General features: G+C 39.6%; 1 protein-coding gene and 1 non-coding gene across 5 annotated transcripts in view; one reads left to right on the top strand and one right to left on the bottom strand.

Moving 5' to 3' along the window:
• Positions 1-11040, bottom strand: part of UNC13B (unc-13 homolog B) — a 196960-nt gene extending 185920 nt beyond the window's left edge. For all 4 annotated transcript variants that reach the window (XM_090274335.1, XM_090274337.1, XM_090274336.1 and 1 more), the window contains exon 1: positions 10732-11040. In XM_090274335.1, coding sequence (XP_090130461.1) covers positions 10732-10753 — 22 coding nt within the window. In that variant the 5' untranslated portion in view covers positions 10754-11040. The remainder of the gene's footprint in view (positions 1-10731) is intronic.
• Positions 9094-9226, top strand: LOC150013350 (small nucleolar RNA SNORA41). The gene has a single exon (XR_016510995.1). It is a non-coding gene; the product is annotated as a small nucleolar RNA SNORA41 (small nucleolar RNA).
• Positions 11041-12992: the final 1952 nt, after the last annotated feature.

Below are 12992 nucleotides of genomic sequence, written 5' to 3'. Positions count from 1 at the left end.
ACAGTGGGGGGGTGAGAAAGAGAGAGACATTGATTTGTTCTTCCACTTATTTATGTATTCATTGTTTGATTTTTGTATGTGCCCTGACCAGGGATCGAACCTGCAACCTTGGCATATCAGGATGATGCTCTAACCAACCCAGCTACCCAGCTAGGGCTATGGTTATTTTTTTAATCCTTTTCTTTGGGAGATACATACTGAAATATTTATAGATGAACTGATATGTTGTATAGATCTGCTTCAAAATAATATAGAAAGGAGGAAGACTGGATGGTATTATGAAAGAAATAAAGAGTTGATCAATATTGAAGCTGGATGACAGGAACCTGTGAGTTCATCATACTGTTCTATCTAATTTCATATGTTTTAAATCCTCCATTATAAAAAAAATTTTTTTAAACAAAATATAAACCATAGGATGAGATTTTGAGTGACTTTTGGTTTATGTCCTTTATTTTACTTTAGCACTTTCCTATATTTTCAATTCACCTTCATTAGGCCTGTATTACCTGCTGTAAGCTCTGTGAAGACAGACCATATATGTCTTGTTCATTTTTATATTGTCAATGTGCCTAATGGTTCCTGACATATATAGAGCTAATAAATACTTGTTGAATGAATATTCTCTCTCTTTAGAAAAATTATATTCCTAAATTCAGAGAGGGACTAGGCTACTATATTTGTTCAGCATCATAAATATAAAGACTTATGTGGTTCAGTGAGCTGGGCGCCTGCAAGCCAAAAGGTCTCTGGCTCAATGTGCCTAGGTTGTGGGCCAGGCCCCCAGCTGGAGGCATATGAGAGGCAAGCAATGCTCTCTTCCTCCCTTGCCCTCTCTCTATAAATAAATAAATAAATAAATAAATAAATTTTTTAAATAAATAAATAAAAATAAACATGAACTCAGTACTTCTTTCAACAAAATCATTGACACAAATTTTAGTCTTAAGTATGAGAAATCATTTTGAATATATAGATCTCTTCAGGTCATTAAAAAAATAAAGATATTATCAAGCCTGTAGGATTAGCATGTAAAAATATGTGCTAATGTCTGAGAAGTGGTTTGATAACCTGGTCAAAAGCTGAGAACTAAGAGCCATTCATTCCCTTTTAAAAAAATAAATATTAGAAATACAGTACTAGGAGGATAAATTGATAAATTTTGGAAAAATTTTTATATTACCCACTACAGTTGAACGTATTCATAACTAATGACCCAGAAATCATAATCCTAGATATAGATACATCCATCAGAAATATATATGAGGTGGGACCAAAAGATACACAAGTACAAGAACATTTGGAGTGTTATGATAAATGATAATCCAAGGTGGAAAAAAACAAACGTCCAACAAAGTTATTTAAATAAATGGTGGTATAGTCATGCAAAATACTACACAGCATGCTATATGCACTACAGTGAACTACACTACTGCTATATGCACCAAGTGGATGCATCTGACAAGCACAATGTTAAGCAAAAGAAGCCCACCCAAAAGAAGTATTCTATAATTCCATTTATGAAAAGCTCAAATAGTAGTCCCCCTCATCCCTGGTTTTGCTTTCCAAGGTTTCAGTTACTTGCCATCAACAGTAGTCAAAAAATATTAAATGGAAAATTCCAGAACTAAAGAATTCATAAGTTTTAAATTCCCCACCATTCTGTGGCATGATGAAGTTTCCTCCACTGTCCCACTTCATCCTACTTGGGATGTGAATCATCTCTTTGTTCAGCGTATCCATGCTATATACACTACATGCCCATTAATTACTTAGTAGCCATCACAGTTATCAGACTGGTTATCAGAGAGAGAGAGAGAGAGACCACATAACTTTTATGATGGTATATTGTTTCAGCTGTCCTATTTTATTGTAAGTTATCATTGCTAATCTCTAACTGTACCTAATTTATAAATTAAAATTTATCATAGGTATGCACATAAAGGGAAAAAACTTAGTACGGCAGGTCTCAAATAACATCATTTCATTAAAAAAAATCTATTCCCAGTCAGGGCCACTGTGTGGAGTTTGCACATTCTCCCCACGTCTACATGGGTTTTCTACAAGGACTCCCGTTTCCTCCCACATCCCCAAAATGTGCACATTAGCAGTGAGTTAGTGTGTCTAAATTGTCCCAGCCTGAGAGGAGGTGTGGGTGTAGGTGTGAGTGCACCTTGCAATGGAAGGGCATCCTATCCCGGGTAGAGTCCCACCTTGCACCCTGAACTACTGGGAAAGGCTCTAATCACTCATGACCCTGAACTGGAATAAGCAAATTGGAAATTCATCTTGTTTTTATTAATTTTTCATAAATGTATGTATAGCTCACATATATTTCAGTATTTAATATTAGAAGTGTTGGGGGGGGTTATTTAAAGGTTTGGTGATGCTTCTGTGACCAGAAATATGCCATAGGACCTTAACTTCTGTTTATGTCAATTATCCTATAGTAAAATTGGTTTGTTATACATCATTTTGCTTCAAGTCACAGTTTCCAAGAACTTTTCAATAATGTTAAGTGAGGACTTACAATATATGTAGGGTTTGGTATTATCTGTAATTTCAAGCATCCACGGGGGGGGGGGGGGGGTCTTAGAACATATCCCCACAGATAAGAGGGGACTCCTATATGTCAATCATACCTTAATTTTTAAAAAGTTCAAAAACACACAAAATTTTATGCTCAACTTTGCTGTGAACATAAAACTGCTTTTAAAAAATAATGAAGTTTGTTAATTTAAAACTGGGGTCAGATAATGAAACCTTTGGGAAAGCAGAAGGGCGTAGTGACTGAGAAGGAAAAGGTGGGCTTCTGGAGTTGTTAGCAGTGCTCTATTTCTTGACCTAGGTGGTAGTCACATAAATGTATTCACTTTGTGATAATTCAGTGAGCCTTACACTTAAGATACATGTACTTTTCTGTACATATATAGTTAATTCAATAAAAAATTTTAATATACAAATAGCAAACCTTCTCTGATCTTTAATAAAATACAGTCCACTAGAATGTACAAAACATTCCCCAAAATTAAAGAATCTTGCTTTAAAAATTAGAAAAAACACTGCAGTATTTTCCCACTCCAGCAGAACCTTAACTTATTCTGCTTATCCCAAGTCAGACCTAATAGTCCTAATAGATTCTGGGTTTATATTAGAAAGAGGTGTTTTAAAATCTATCTAGATTCCTTGGGCTTTTATCTACTATGTAGATATGTTCGATAAACAAGCACAGAGAAAGTACTCAACAAATATTTACTAATGATACACAGCCCAAACTTTAAACAAACCTACATAGCAAAGTCTGAAATACAGCACAGGTAAAATAGAATAAAAACTCAGTCTACTGGCCTAAACCATGCAACTTCCAGAAATCCCTCTTTTAGAAACTAAGCAATTAGAGAATGTACTGCTTATAAAGAAGAGAATAATTTATGACAACAGCTATCTGTGGCAAAGGAAATTGGTGCTTCCCCCTTCACTGCTGCCTGGCTCAGACAAGGTACAATCAACTTCCTGATGCCACAGCTAAGCAAAAGGAACCCAGCAGCAAATCTGCCTATATGGGCAGGGACTGTAATGTGATGTAAACCCAGCAGCAAGGAGTTAGCTGAGGCAGATGACAATAATGTTGGGGGGAAAAATGAGAAGTACTTGACTCTAAAATCTAAACTCTAAAATCACTACTAGTCCTACTTTCCACAGTGACAGCAAGTCAAAATACAGATGACGCCTGAAAAACTCAGAGGTTAGGGGTACTAGAACCCACTCCTACAGTCAAAAATCCACACTTAACTTAAACTCCCAAAAAACTTAACTACTAAAGCCTACCATTGACCAGAAGCCTTACCAATAACATAACACATATTTTGTATGTCATATATATTATATATTATATCCATACAATAAACTTTGCTAGAAAAAAGAAAATGTTATTAAGACAATCATAAGGTTCATCTGAAAGTTCTTTCAAATTGTCACACATCTTCAAAAATTGTTCCAATATATTTATTGAAAAAAATCTGCATATATATGGACCTGCGTAGTTCAAACCCATATTTTTCAAGGGTCAACTCTGTATCTTCGGGGTCTCACAGACTAGAATTGAGCCACAATCAATATGTATCCTGAGAGTCCATCAGAGTTCACCTTCTAAAAGTTTCTCAATAGTATCCTTTCAATTAAATAGATGGCTATGTGATGATAAATTATAATAAGCTTTTCTAAGGGCAGGTCACAACATTAATCAACTTGGTATAGTTCTCATCACTAGAGACATTATTTTGTTCTGTCTTAAAACACAGTAAATTTTCAATATGAAAAATAATACAAAGAATATAAAAAAGAAAAGTACATGAAAATAACAATTCAATTTCTTCTGCAGCTTACTTCTACCTCTGTGACTTTCTAAACTTTCTCTTATTAAAAAAAAAGAAAGAAAATTACAGATCAAACTTAAGAGCCAAGGTCTTTGATCTTTTTGACAGGTATAAAACGTTACATATTGGGAAAACACCTACCTCTAATAGAGAATGCTGACCTGAGAGATGCTGAGGCATTTGGTTTGCTAATGGATCCAGGTAAGTGTATTATGCAAGGAAAACACACAAATGTGGTGGAAATTTTATTGGAGATCTCCAAAAGTAACAAAACTATTTGCAAGGATGTTCACTATAGCATTGTTTATAATAGAACATGACAAAAATTCTGAATGTTCATCAATATGAAACTGATTAAATTATGTATACTCATAATGAATTACTCCACAGCCATTAAAAAGAATGACTTAGGCTCACATAATCTCATAGGCAAATATATCAAGTTTTTTAACAGTTGAATATTACATACATCCAATTCTAGTATCTATATGTGCATATGTAATGAAAATTTCTAGGATATGCAAGAAACAGTAAACAGTAGGGAGTAAAAGTAGGGAATAGGGACAGGAAAACTTTTTCCTCTTACTTCATATCCTAAAGTGCTTGAATTTCTTATCATGCATATACCTTTACAATAAAAACAAAACAATGAAAGTAATGAACAAAAAAGTTAACAATAGTGTTGAGAGGGTGGTAGGATGAAGATAATTTTTATTTTTTTATTTTCCTTTTTATACTTTTCTGCATTTTCTCAATTTTCTATGATTAACAATATATATTAGCATTTCTTGCCTTTCAAATCCCCAAAACTAATTTTTGTTTTTTATTTTTTTACAAGTCAAGTGTGATCACGTCTGGTTCAAATTAGAGGAGGAAAAGCCATAATTCAATTATTAACCCTGTGGCAATCACAAAAAAATATGGAAAGACTCAATTTTAGTCAAGAACACCAAGACATCAAAGTTAAAGAAAATTCTTGATTTAGTTTACTGCAGTTGCTCACGTAGTACTGGCACCAATGAGAGCAAAAAGACATCAGTATTCTGAGGAAAGCAGTGTCAAATATTTACAAAAAAATTAAGCAAATTTTATAAAAGAGTGGTTTTTAAATTTTTTTCAAGTCTAACCTCCCACTCCATATGGACATCCCTTTTAGAACACTCTTACCACTCATTCAGATTCTGCTTAAAGTATCCTACGTTAAAAAATCCTCATAAGCAATCCATCCCATTTGTTAAGAACAACCCTAATTGTGAAATTTTTTCCTTACGTTAAGTCAGTCTCTAATTTCCTATAATTTTCAATCATTGGTTGACTTGTCCCAATTCTGTCCTCTGAAACAACAGTTTTTTAAAACTATTTTCATCTATTATGATCATCTTCCTTTTAAATCTTCTCAAAACTAAACCACTAAATTCTTCAAATGGCTTCTACCCCCTCCATTATTCTAATTACTATATTCTCCTCTGAAGAAATTCTAGTTTCTCAATGTACCTCTTACAATCAGATACCTCCACTGGTCATAAAATACCAGATCTTATGGGACCAACGCTATTATCACCTTTGCCTGGGTCACCATAAGCATAACAGTACAAGACTAGGCTCCAGGCAGTTTACAATCCATCGCCAATTTAATGATACTGTTCAGACCATAAGTAATTTATGTTTTTAAGATTTTAAAGATGTCTGGCTGGTGTGGCTCAGTGGATTGAGCGCCAGCCTCCGAACCAAAAGGTCACCAATTCGATTCCCAGTCAGGGCACACACATGTGTTGCAGGCCAGGTCCCCAGTTGGGGGGGCGTGCAAGAGGCAACCAATAGATGTATCTCTCACATATTGCTTTTCTCTCCCTCTCTTTCTCCCTGCATTCCCCCTCTCTAGTAAATAAATAAATTTTTAAAAATTAAAGATTTTAAAGAGTGTAGAAGGGAAAGATGACTAAGGAATTGAGGAAATTTTTAACAATGTAGATTATAAGCTAAGAAAGGAAGAATACATTTTTGATAACAATATACAGAAAGAAAACTATTTGGGGAATACAATTCAGGACAGTGCAGAGACAGAAATGAACCAAGTTAGTACTACAGCAAAGTAAAAGTATCTGTATAAAAATAGGCAAAAATATAGAACCAAAAAAGAGCACTGGAGTCAGATTACTTATATTAAGAGCTCTTAACCTCCGTGATTTAAAGGATTAGATCAAGAAACTGACTTTTTTTTAAAGTATATTTTATTGATTATGTTGTTACAGTAGTTCCAGTTTTTTTCCCCTTTGATCCCCTCTGCCCAGTAACCCCCTTCCCTCCACTAATCCCATCCCCCTTAGATCATATCCATGGGTCGTGGATATAAGCTCTTTGGCTTCACCCTTTCCTATATTATTCTTAACTTTCCCGTCTGTTTTGTACCAACCAATTATGCTTCTTAATCCCTGCACCATATCCCCATTTCTCCCCCTCCCCCCTCTCAGCTGATAACCCTCCAAATTATCCTCATACCTATGATTCTGTTCCTATTCTGGTTTGCTTAGTTGGATTTTATTTTTATTTTTTAGATTCAGTTGTTGATAGTTGTGAGTTTGTTGTCATTTTAGTGTTCATAGTTTTGATTTTCTTTTTCTTAAGTCCCTTTGACATTTCATATAATAATGCCTTGGTGATGATGAACTCCTTTAGCTTCACCTTGTCTGGGAAGCACTTCATCTGCCCTTCCATTCCAAATGATAGCCTTGCTGAATATAGTAATCCTGATTGCAGATTGTCTTTCATCACATTGAATACTGCATGCCAGTCCCTTCCTGCCTGCAAAGTGTCCTCTGAGAAATCAGCTGATAGTCCTATAGTCACCTCCCTGTAGGCAACTCTCCGCCTCTCTCTTGCTGCCCCCAGGACTCCCTCTTTATCTTTCACCTTTGGCATCTCAATCATGATGTGTCCTGGTGTGGTCCCCTCTGGGTCCAGCTCACCTGGGACCCTCCGTGCTTCCCAGACCTGTATGTCCATTTCCTTCACAAAATTTGGGAAGTTTTCCTCATTTTTTTCAATTTTTGTTTCCTCATTCTGCACTGGTTGACTGTTTTTTTCTTCCTTATGTTCCAGATCATTGATTTGAACTCTGGTTTCCTTCCCTTCACCATTGGTTTTGTGTGAATTTTCCTTCGTTTCACTTAGCATAGCCTTCACTTCTTCTCTTATGTGTTTGCCATGCTCAAGCATATCTGTCAAGCCTGTGAGCATCTTTATCACCAGTGTTTTGAATTCTGTGTCTGTTAGGCTATCTCCTCATCTGTTAGGTTGGCTGTCTCCTCGTCGCTTAGTTCTCCCACTGGAATCTTGATCCATTCCCCCTTTTGGGTCATACTTCTCTGTCTCCTCATTCTGACAGGCTCCTGTGTTTGTTTGCCTCTGTATCCCAGGTAGAGCTGTCGTTCCTATTACGTTGTAAGGGGCAGAGTCTTAAGGATTTGTCAGTACAGGGCGACCTGTTTCACCACGTTGTGGTGCTGTATGCGGGGAAGGGGTCTGAGAAGGAACAATGCCACTTGCCCAGCACTCGCTCCTTTTCCAGGCACCTCTCCCACTTCTGCACTGGACTGGCACCCCTCTTGCTGCTGCCCTGGCTGTCATTCCCAGAGTAGGTCTGCAGACATTCTAGGACCATGGGGGCCCTTTAAACAAGCGGACTCTGCTGAGAGACCAGCAGTTTCTGCCTCTGCTCCAACCCCCACTGGTCTGCACAGTCAGAAGCAATGGGGCTTGATTTTCCCTAGTGCTGGGACCGTGAGCTGTAAGGTCCAGTGAGGAGCTGGGAGCACTCCCCAGGTGTTCCTCCTGACTTTAAAATGTGTGACTGCACTTTCTGCCAGCCTGCCACTGCTGCCACCACCACACCGCATCTTCTCCACCCCGAATCCGCCCCTCCTACCTGTCCAGTTGAGTATTTCTTCTTCATATCTTTGTTTGCTGGACTACCATGCAGTTCGATTTTCTGAAACTTCTGGTTGTTTCTAGTTTTGAGGTAGTTGTATTCCTTCTTAGTTGTGGAGGGAGATGCAGCGTGTCTGTCTACGCCTCCATCTTCAAAACTGACTTCTTAATTGAGATGCTCAAGATGATTAAAATCAATATCAATTTTTCAGTTTCTACCTCAGATCAAAAACTGCTTGAATTTTGACTACAAAAAAGGTTTCTAATTCAATTCTACCCCAAACTGAACAGAAACTGAGCTGTTCTACAATATCATTACACAGGCTTCTTTCAGAATATGAACAACATTCCTAACTGCCAAAATATAATGCAAGGAGTTCATTTTAGAACGATTATTTTGATCCTTTCTGTAGGTTTCCCCAGGATGAATAATTTGCGATTTAATATCAATACTTCTACACAAGGTAGCTGCCTGTTTCAGTAATTAATAATCTTCAGGATCCTCATTCAAAAGATAATCACCTGCTGATCTCCAATCCCCCAGGTTCAAAAGAAGAGAAACTTGACTAATGAACATTAAAAGGTTAAGAGGTTAGCTAAACAGCAAAATTTATAGACAAGGATGTTGCCAAATATACAACAAATAAAACAGCAGCCCCTTCTTGGAAGTGATTTTAAATTCAATTAAATAGGAATTTCTGATTTAATATTGCTCTTGCCTAAAGACTTTTTCATAAGGACTAGCTCTATAATATGGTGTGGCAGCAGAGATTTAAACTGTCCAAGAGTCTTCCACAGCTACTGGTCTGCAGCTGTTCTTGTCATGGCAATTGTGGCATGCTTATGTGGGAAAGGAATTGTTACATGATTAAACACCTCTTTCTTAGCAAAACAAAAAGTGGGCATATATGTAACAAACACAAGATGTATTCTGCAGTTTTGTGTGGCTAAGGAGATTATCCCTTTTGAAACAAATTAAGATTTTTCATGTGTCTTGTATTAGGTTAAAAAATATAATAGAATATTGGGGGTGGGGGGGACCTGTCCAAGAGTCATTGCAAAACCCAACCTCTCCCAAATTCTGCTACTAAACAGCAGGGATTTGAAGGAATAAATAGACTCCCAGGGGCTGAGAGACATGTCTTACTAAAAGCAAAGCAAAATTCTCATTAATGAAAAACCAACCATGAAAAGAGAAAATTCTGTTCCCATAATCCCCAGAAATAGCCAAGTCTATTTTGGGTTAATGCAGATTTAACAGAACAGTGGAAGAGAGCATAGAAAAGCAGTTCTATTGGTCAGCAGCTGGGAAAAATACTTATCAGAGAGATCACAAATAGTGCTTCTAATCCAGAGCCAAAAGAAACATGAACTCTTACCAGTAAAAAAGGTTCAGCCAAGAAAGGCTCTTATAGATAAAATTCTCACACTCACAATCAAGCCACCTTATCCCATCATACTCAACACAGGTATGAAAGGATGTAACTTGGAATTTCCCAAGATCAAATTCAACAGATAATCCAAATCTTGCTTTTTTCTACTCAGAAAATCTCTAAAATCATAGTCTTTGCATTCATTCAAAACCATCATTGAGCTTCTACTATGTCAGGCACGGGGAATACAAAAACCTGTAAGAAACAGTCTCCACCGTCTTGGAGCTTAGTCCATGCACCTTGCCTCATCTTAAACCCCAAAGCCCTTGTCTTAAAATATCTTCTTAGATGGATCAAGTGTCCTCAGTGCAAAAGCAATAACCACCCTTCCCCTTTAGTTACTGATAGAAGCTAAGCAAATCAATCAATCACACTTCTTACGTTCTGTTCTGGAAGAAGAAAAGCCAACATACCTTTGCAAGTCGAATATGAGAATAATATTAGCCTACAGTACAGGGAAGGAGAAGGGGACTATAGACAAGCAATAGAGGGGTGCAAGCCAAGAAATACACTGGAAGAAGGGATGTGACAGCTGTCCCACTACGTGTTCAAAGAGTGATTTAAAAAGAAGAACCTGCCACTAAGCCGACTGTAGTTTTACGGGTGCCGAGAGGAGGAAGAAAATAATGGGAGACTGCCCACTACTGACAGACCCCAACTATCCTCGGTCTCCATGCTCGGTCCACTCTCACTAGAGAAGGGCGCGAGTCTGTTTAATAGGATCTGAGCCTGCCAGCCAACAACACTTATCTATCACATGGCCACCGGAATGGAGAGGTAACAGTCCCTTCACAGGAGCGTGAGGAAAAACAAGAGTGGGAAGAACTCTTTAAATGTTTATTAAAAAGTTAACATAACTGTCCACCGAGGACAGACAGGAAATGAAGTTTGGAAAGGGTGGTAACCCGACGTCCACTGGAAGCGTGGGGGGGACCTCTCAGAGACCCCCGCCCTACCCTACCCCACCCCACCCTACCCCCAGGCCGCGCACTCACCACGCACGCAGAGCAGCGACATATTCGAGGTGCCGGCGAGATTCAGTCGCCACTCCGCCGCTTCGCCGCACTCTCTTCCCTTTCAGCAGGTGCCGCGGCTACTCCTGCTATACGCTGGAAGAGTCTGGCCGCTCTTCATGGTCCCCGTAGCAGGCAGCGTTCTGCCCCTCCCTCGGATCCACTCCAATTCTCACCGTCTGAGGGGGCTCCCGATAACTGTGAGTACCAGCCGGCAGGCGGGGGACTGGGCGCGGCACCACGGCGCCATCGCTGGGAGGCAGGAGCAACAGGGACTCCCTCCCTCCAATCCACCCGGGATCGGAGCGAGTGCCGTGGCGCCCTGCCTCCCGACCAATCAACTCACGCCCAGTCCACCGACCCCGCCCCCCCACAAGCACGTAAGAGGTGGAGTCTCGCCCCCTCCCGCTTTTCCTACGTGCAAGAATGAAGGAAGCTCCGCCCACTAATGAGGCTTAAAGCCAAAAGGGGTGGGGTTTCCCCCCACCTGTGTGAAGTGGAAATTTAAGCAGTCTTCTCACGCTTCGGCGGCCTTCCGCCCAAGAACCGATTCTGTCATTGAGAATTTCCATTGAACTTCATTAAAGGGTATATGCTTTAGCTGATGGAGCCCTTATCTGTAATAATTTAAAAAGATCGTACCACACAGCAGGGAAGTTTTTCATCAGCAACAATGGCAAAAAAAAAAAAAACAAAGTCTGGAGACCTCAGTTGTTATCTAGACCTTTTTTCATGCTCGCCATTGTGTCTCCAATGTCTGATGTCTGAATAGAGCCAAGTATACAGTAATCAATCCAAAAATACCTACTGATTGAAGGATGAAGGAAAGATAGGCTTTTAAGCTGGGGACTTCTGGCAAGAAGATGTATGCTCATGCGATGGAAGAGAAAAAGACCAGAGCAGAAAACAGGAAGACATATTGTATTATGTACAGGTCCAACTCCTCCTCGCCACCCCAAAATTCCAATGTAACTTGTTTGGGGTAGAGCTGAGGAGCTAAGGCATTCCTTTTTTTTTTTTTTTTTTTTAAAGCTCACCAGATGGTTCTAATGTGATGCCAGGTTTCGGACTAGGTGCTTTTTAATACCTCAGTAGCCCAGCTAAGGTTTCAGGCTTTGCAAGCTTTGGGTCCCAAAGGATTGACAGGAAGAATCTTTCAATCTAACAGGGTCCTTGCCTTCTAAAAGCAAACCTAACCACAATATGATTCCTCTCACTGGAATAGGTACTATGAGAAAGTGACACTAGAAGCCTAAAGAAGAAAAGGAGAAGACTCGATCTTTCCAGTGTTTATCCAAGTTTGGAGCAATACATGAGGAAGACTTTAAGCAAGACGCTCAGACAGCCTAGTCAACAGAAATGCCTGACCCTAAGGACAATGGCCCGGCATATGTAAACATGGCTCACCTCCTCACACAACCACATCAAAATTACAACAATATTATAGAACAGCCATCACTCAAAACCATCAGAAATCAAGTTGAATGGAAATCTGACCATTATGCAGTTAAAGAAGCTACATCCATCCAGATTGGTAGAAGGGACGAAGATGCAGGAAGGGCTGGTCCCACATTCACATGTGGTGGATAAAAATTCAGGAAGGCTATCTCAGGAGCAAGGAGTCCCACCCCCATACCACCCCCCAGCCCAGGGTTCCAGTGCAAAGAAAATAAGTTCCCATAACTTCTGACTGCAAAGCAAGTGGAAATTGAGTCAGTGGAAGGAACTTCTGGAGTCCCAAGCAGTTCCTCTTAAATAACTCACACAAGGACTTCCTTAGACTCATTCCCTCTAAGCTCCAGCGCTGGAGCAGCAGCTTGAAAGGCAGCAGCAGCATACAGGGAGGAAGTGAAGTGTCTGGCATCAAGGCAAGCAGAGGCCATTGTCCCTTTTCTGAACCCTCCCCACACAGAGCCATAGAGCCAGCAGACAGCAGAAAGGTTCCATATCTGAGACTCCATCAATCTAGCTAACACTCTTTGCCCTGTCCTGGAGATCCCCTGATGCTCTGTCCACCCAATTTACACCTGTTAACAGTGACTTTTCCATATAAATGGCTGGTCCAGGCCCCTGCTTCACAACTTCCTAAATCCTTCCAAACAAGCAACAGCCAGCCTCAGTGAGGCCCCAGCCCCTCTACCTCTTGCTAAGTGGCCCCAAGCACAGCACTAGCAGCAGCCAGCCTAGATTCACAGCGTGGTTCCACCCGAGAATCTCCAAGCCCAGCACAAGTAGCAGCCATC

Source organism: Furipterus horrens, unplaced genomic scaffold, assembly GCF_987537825.1.
Source record: "Furipterus horrens unplaced genomic scaffold, mFurHor1.1.pri manual_scaffold_4, whole genome shotgun sequence".
NCBI lineage: Eukaryota > Metazoa > Chordata > Mammalia > Chiroptera > Furipteridae > Furipterus > Furipterus horrens.
The sequence above is the reverse complement of the archived record's forward strand: the minus strand, read 5'-3'. Positions and strand labels throughout refer to the sequence as shown.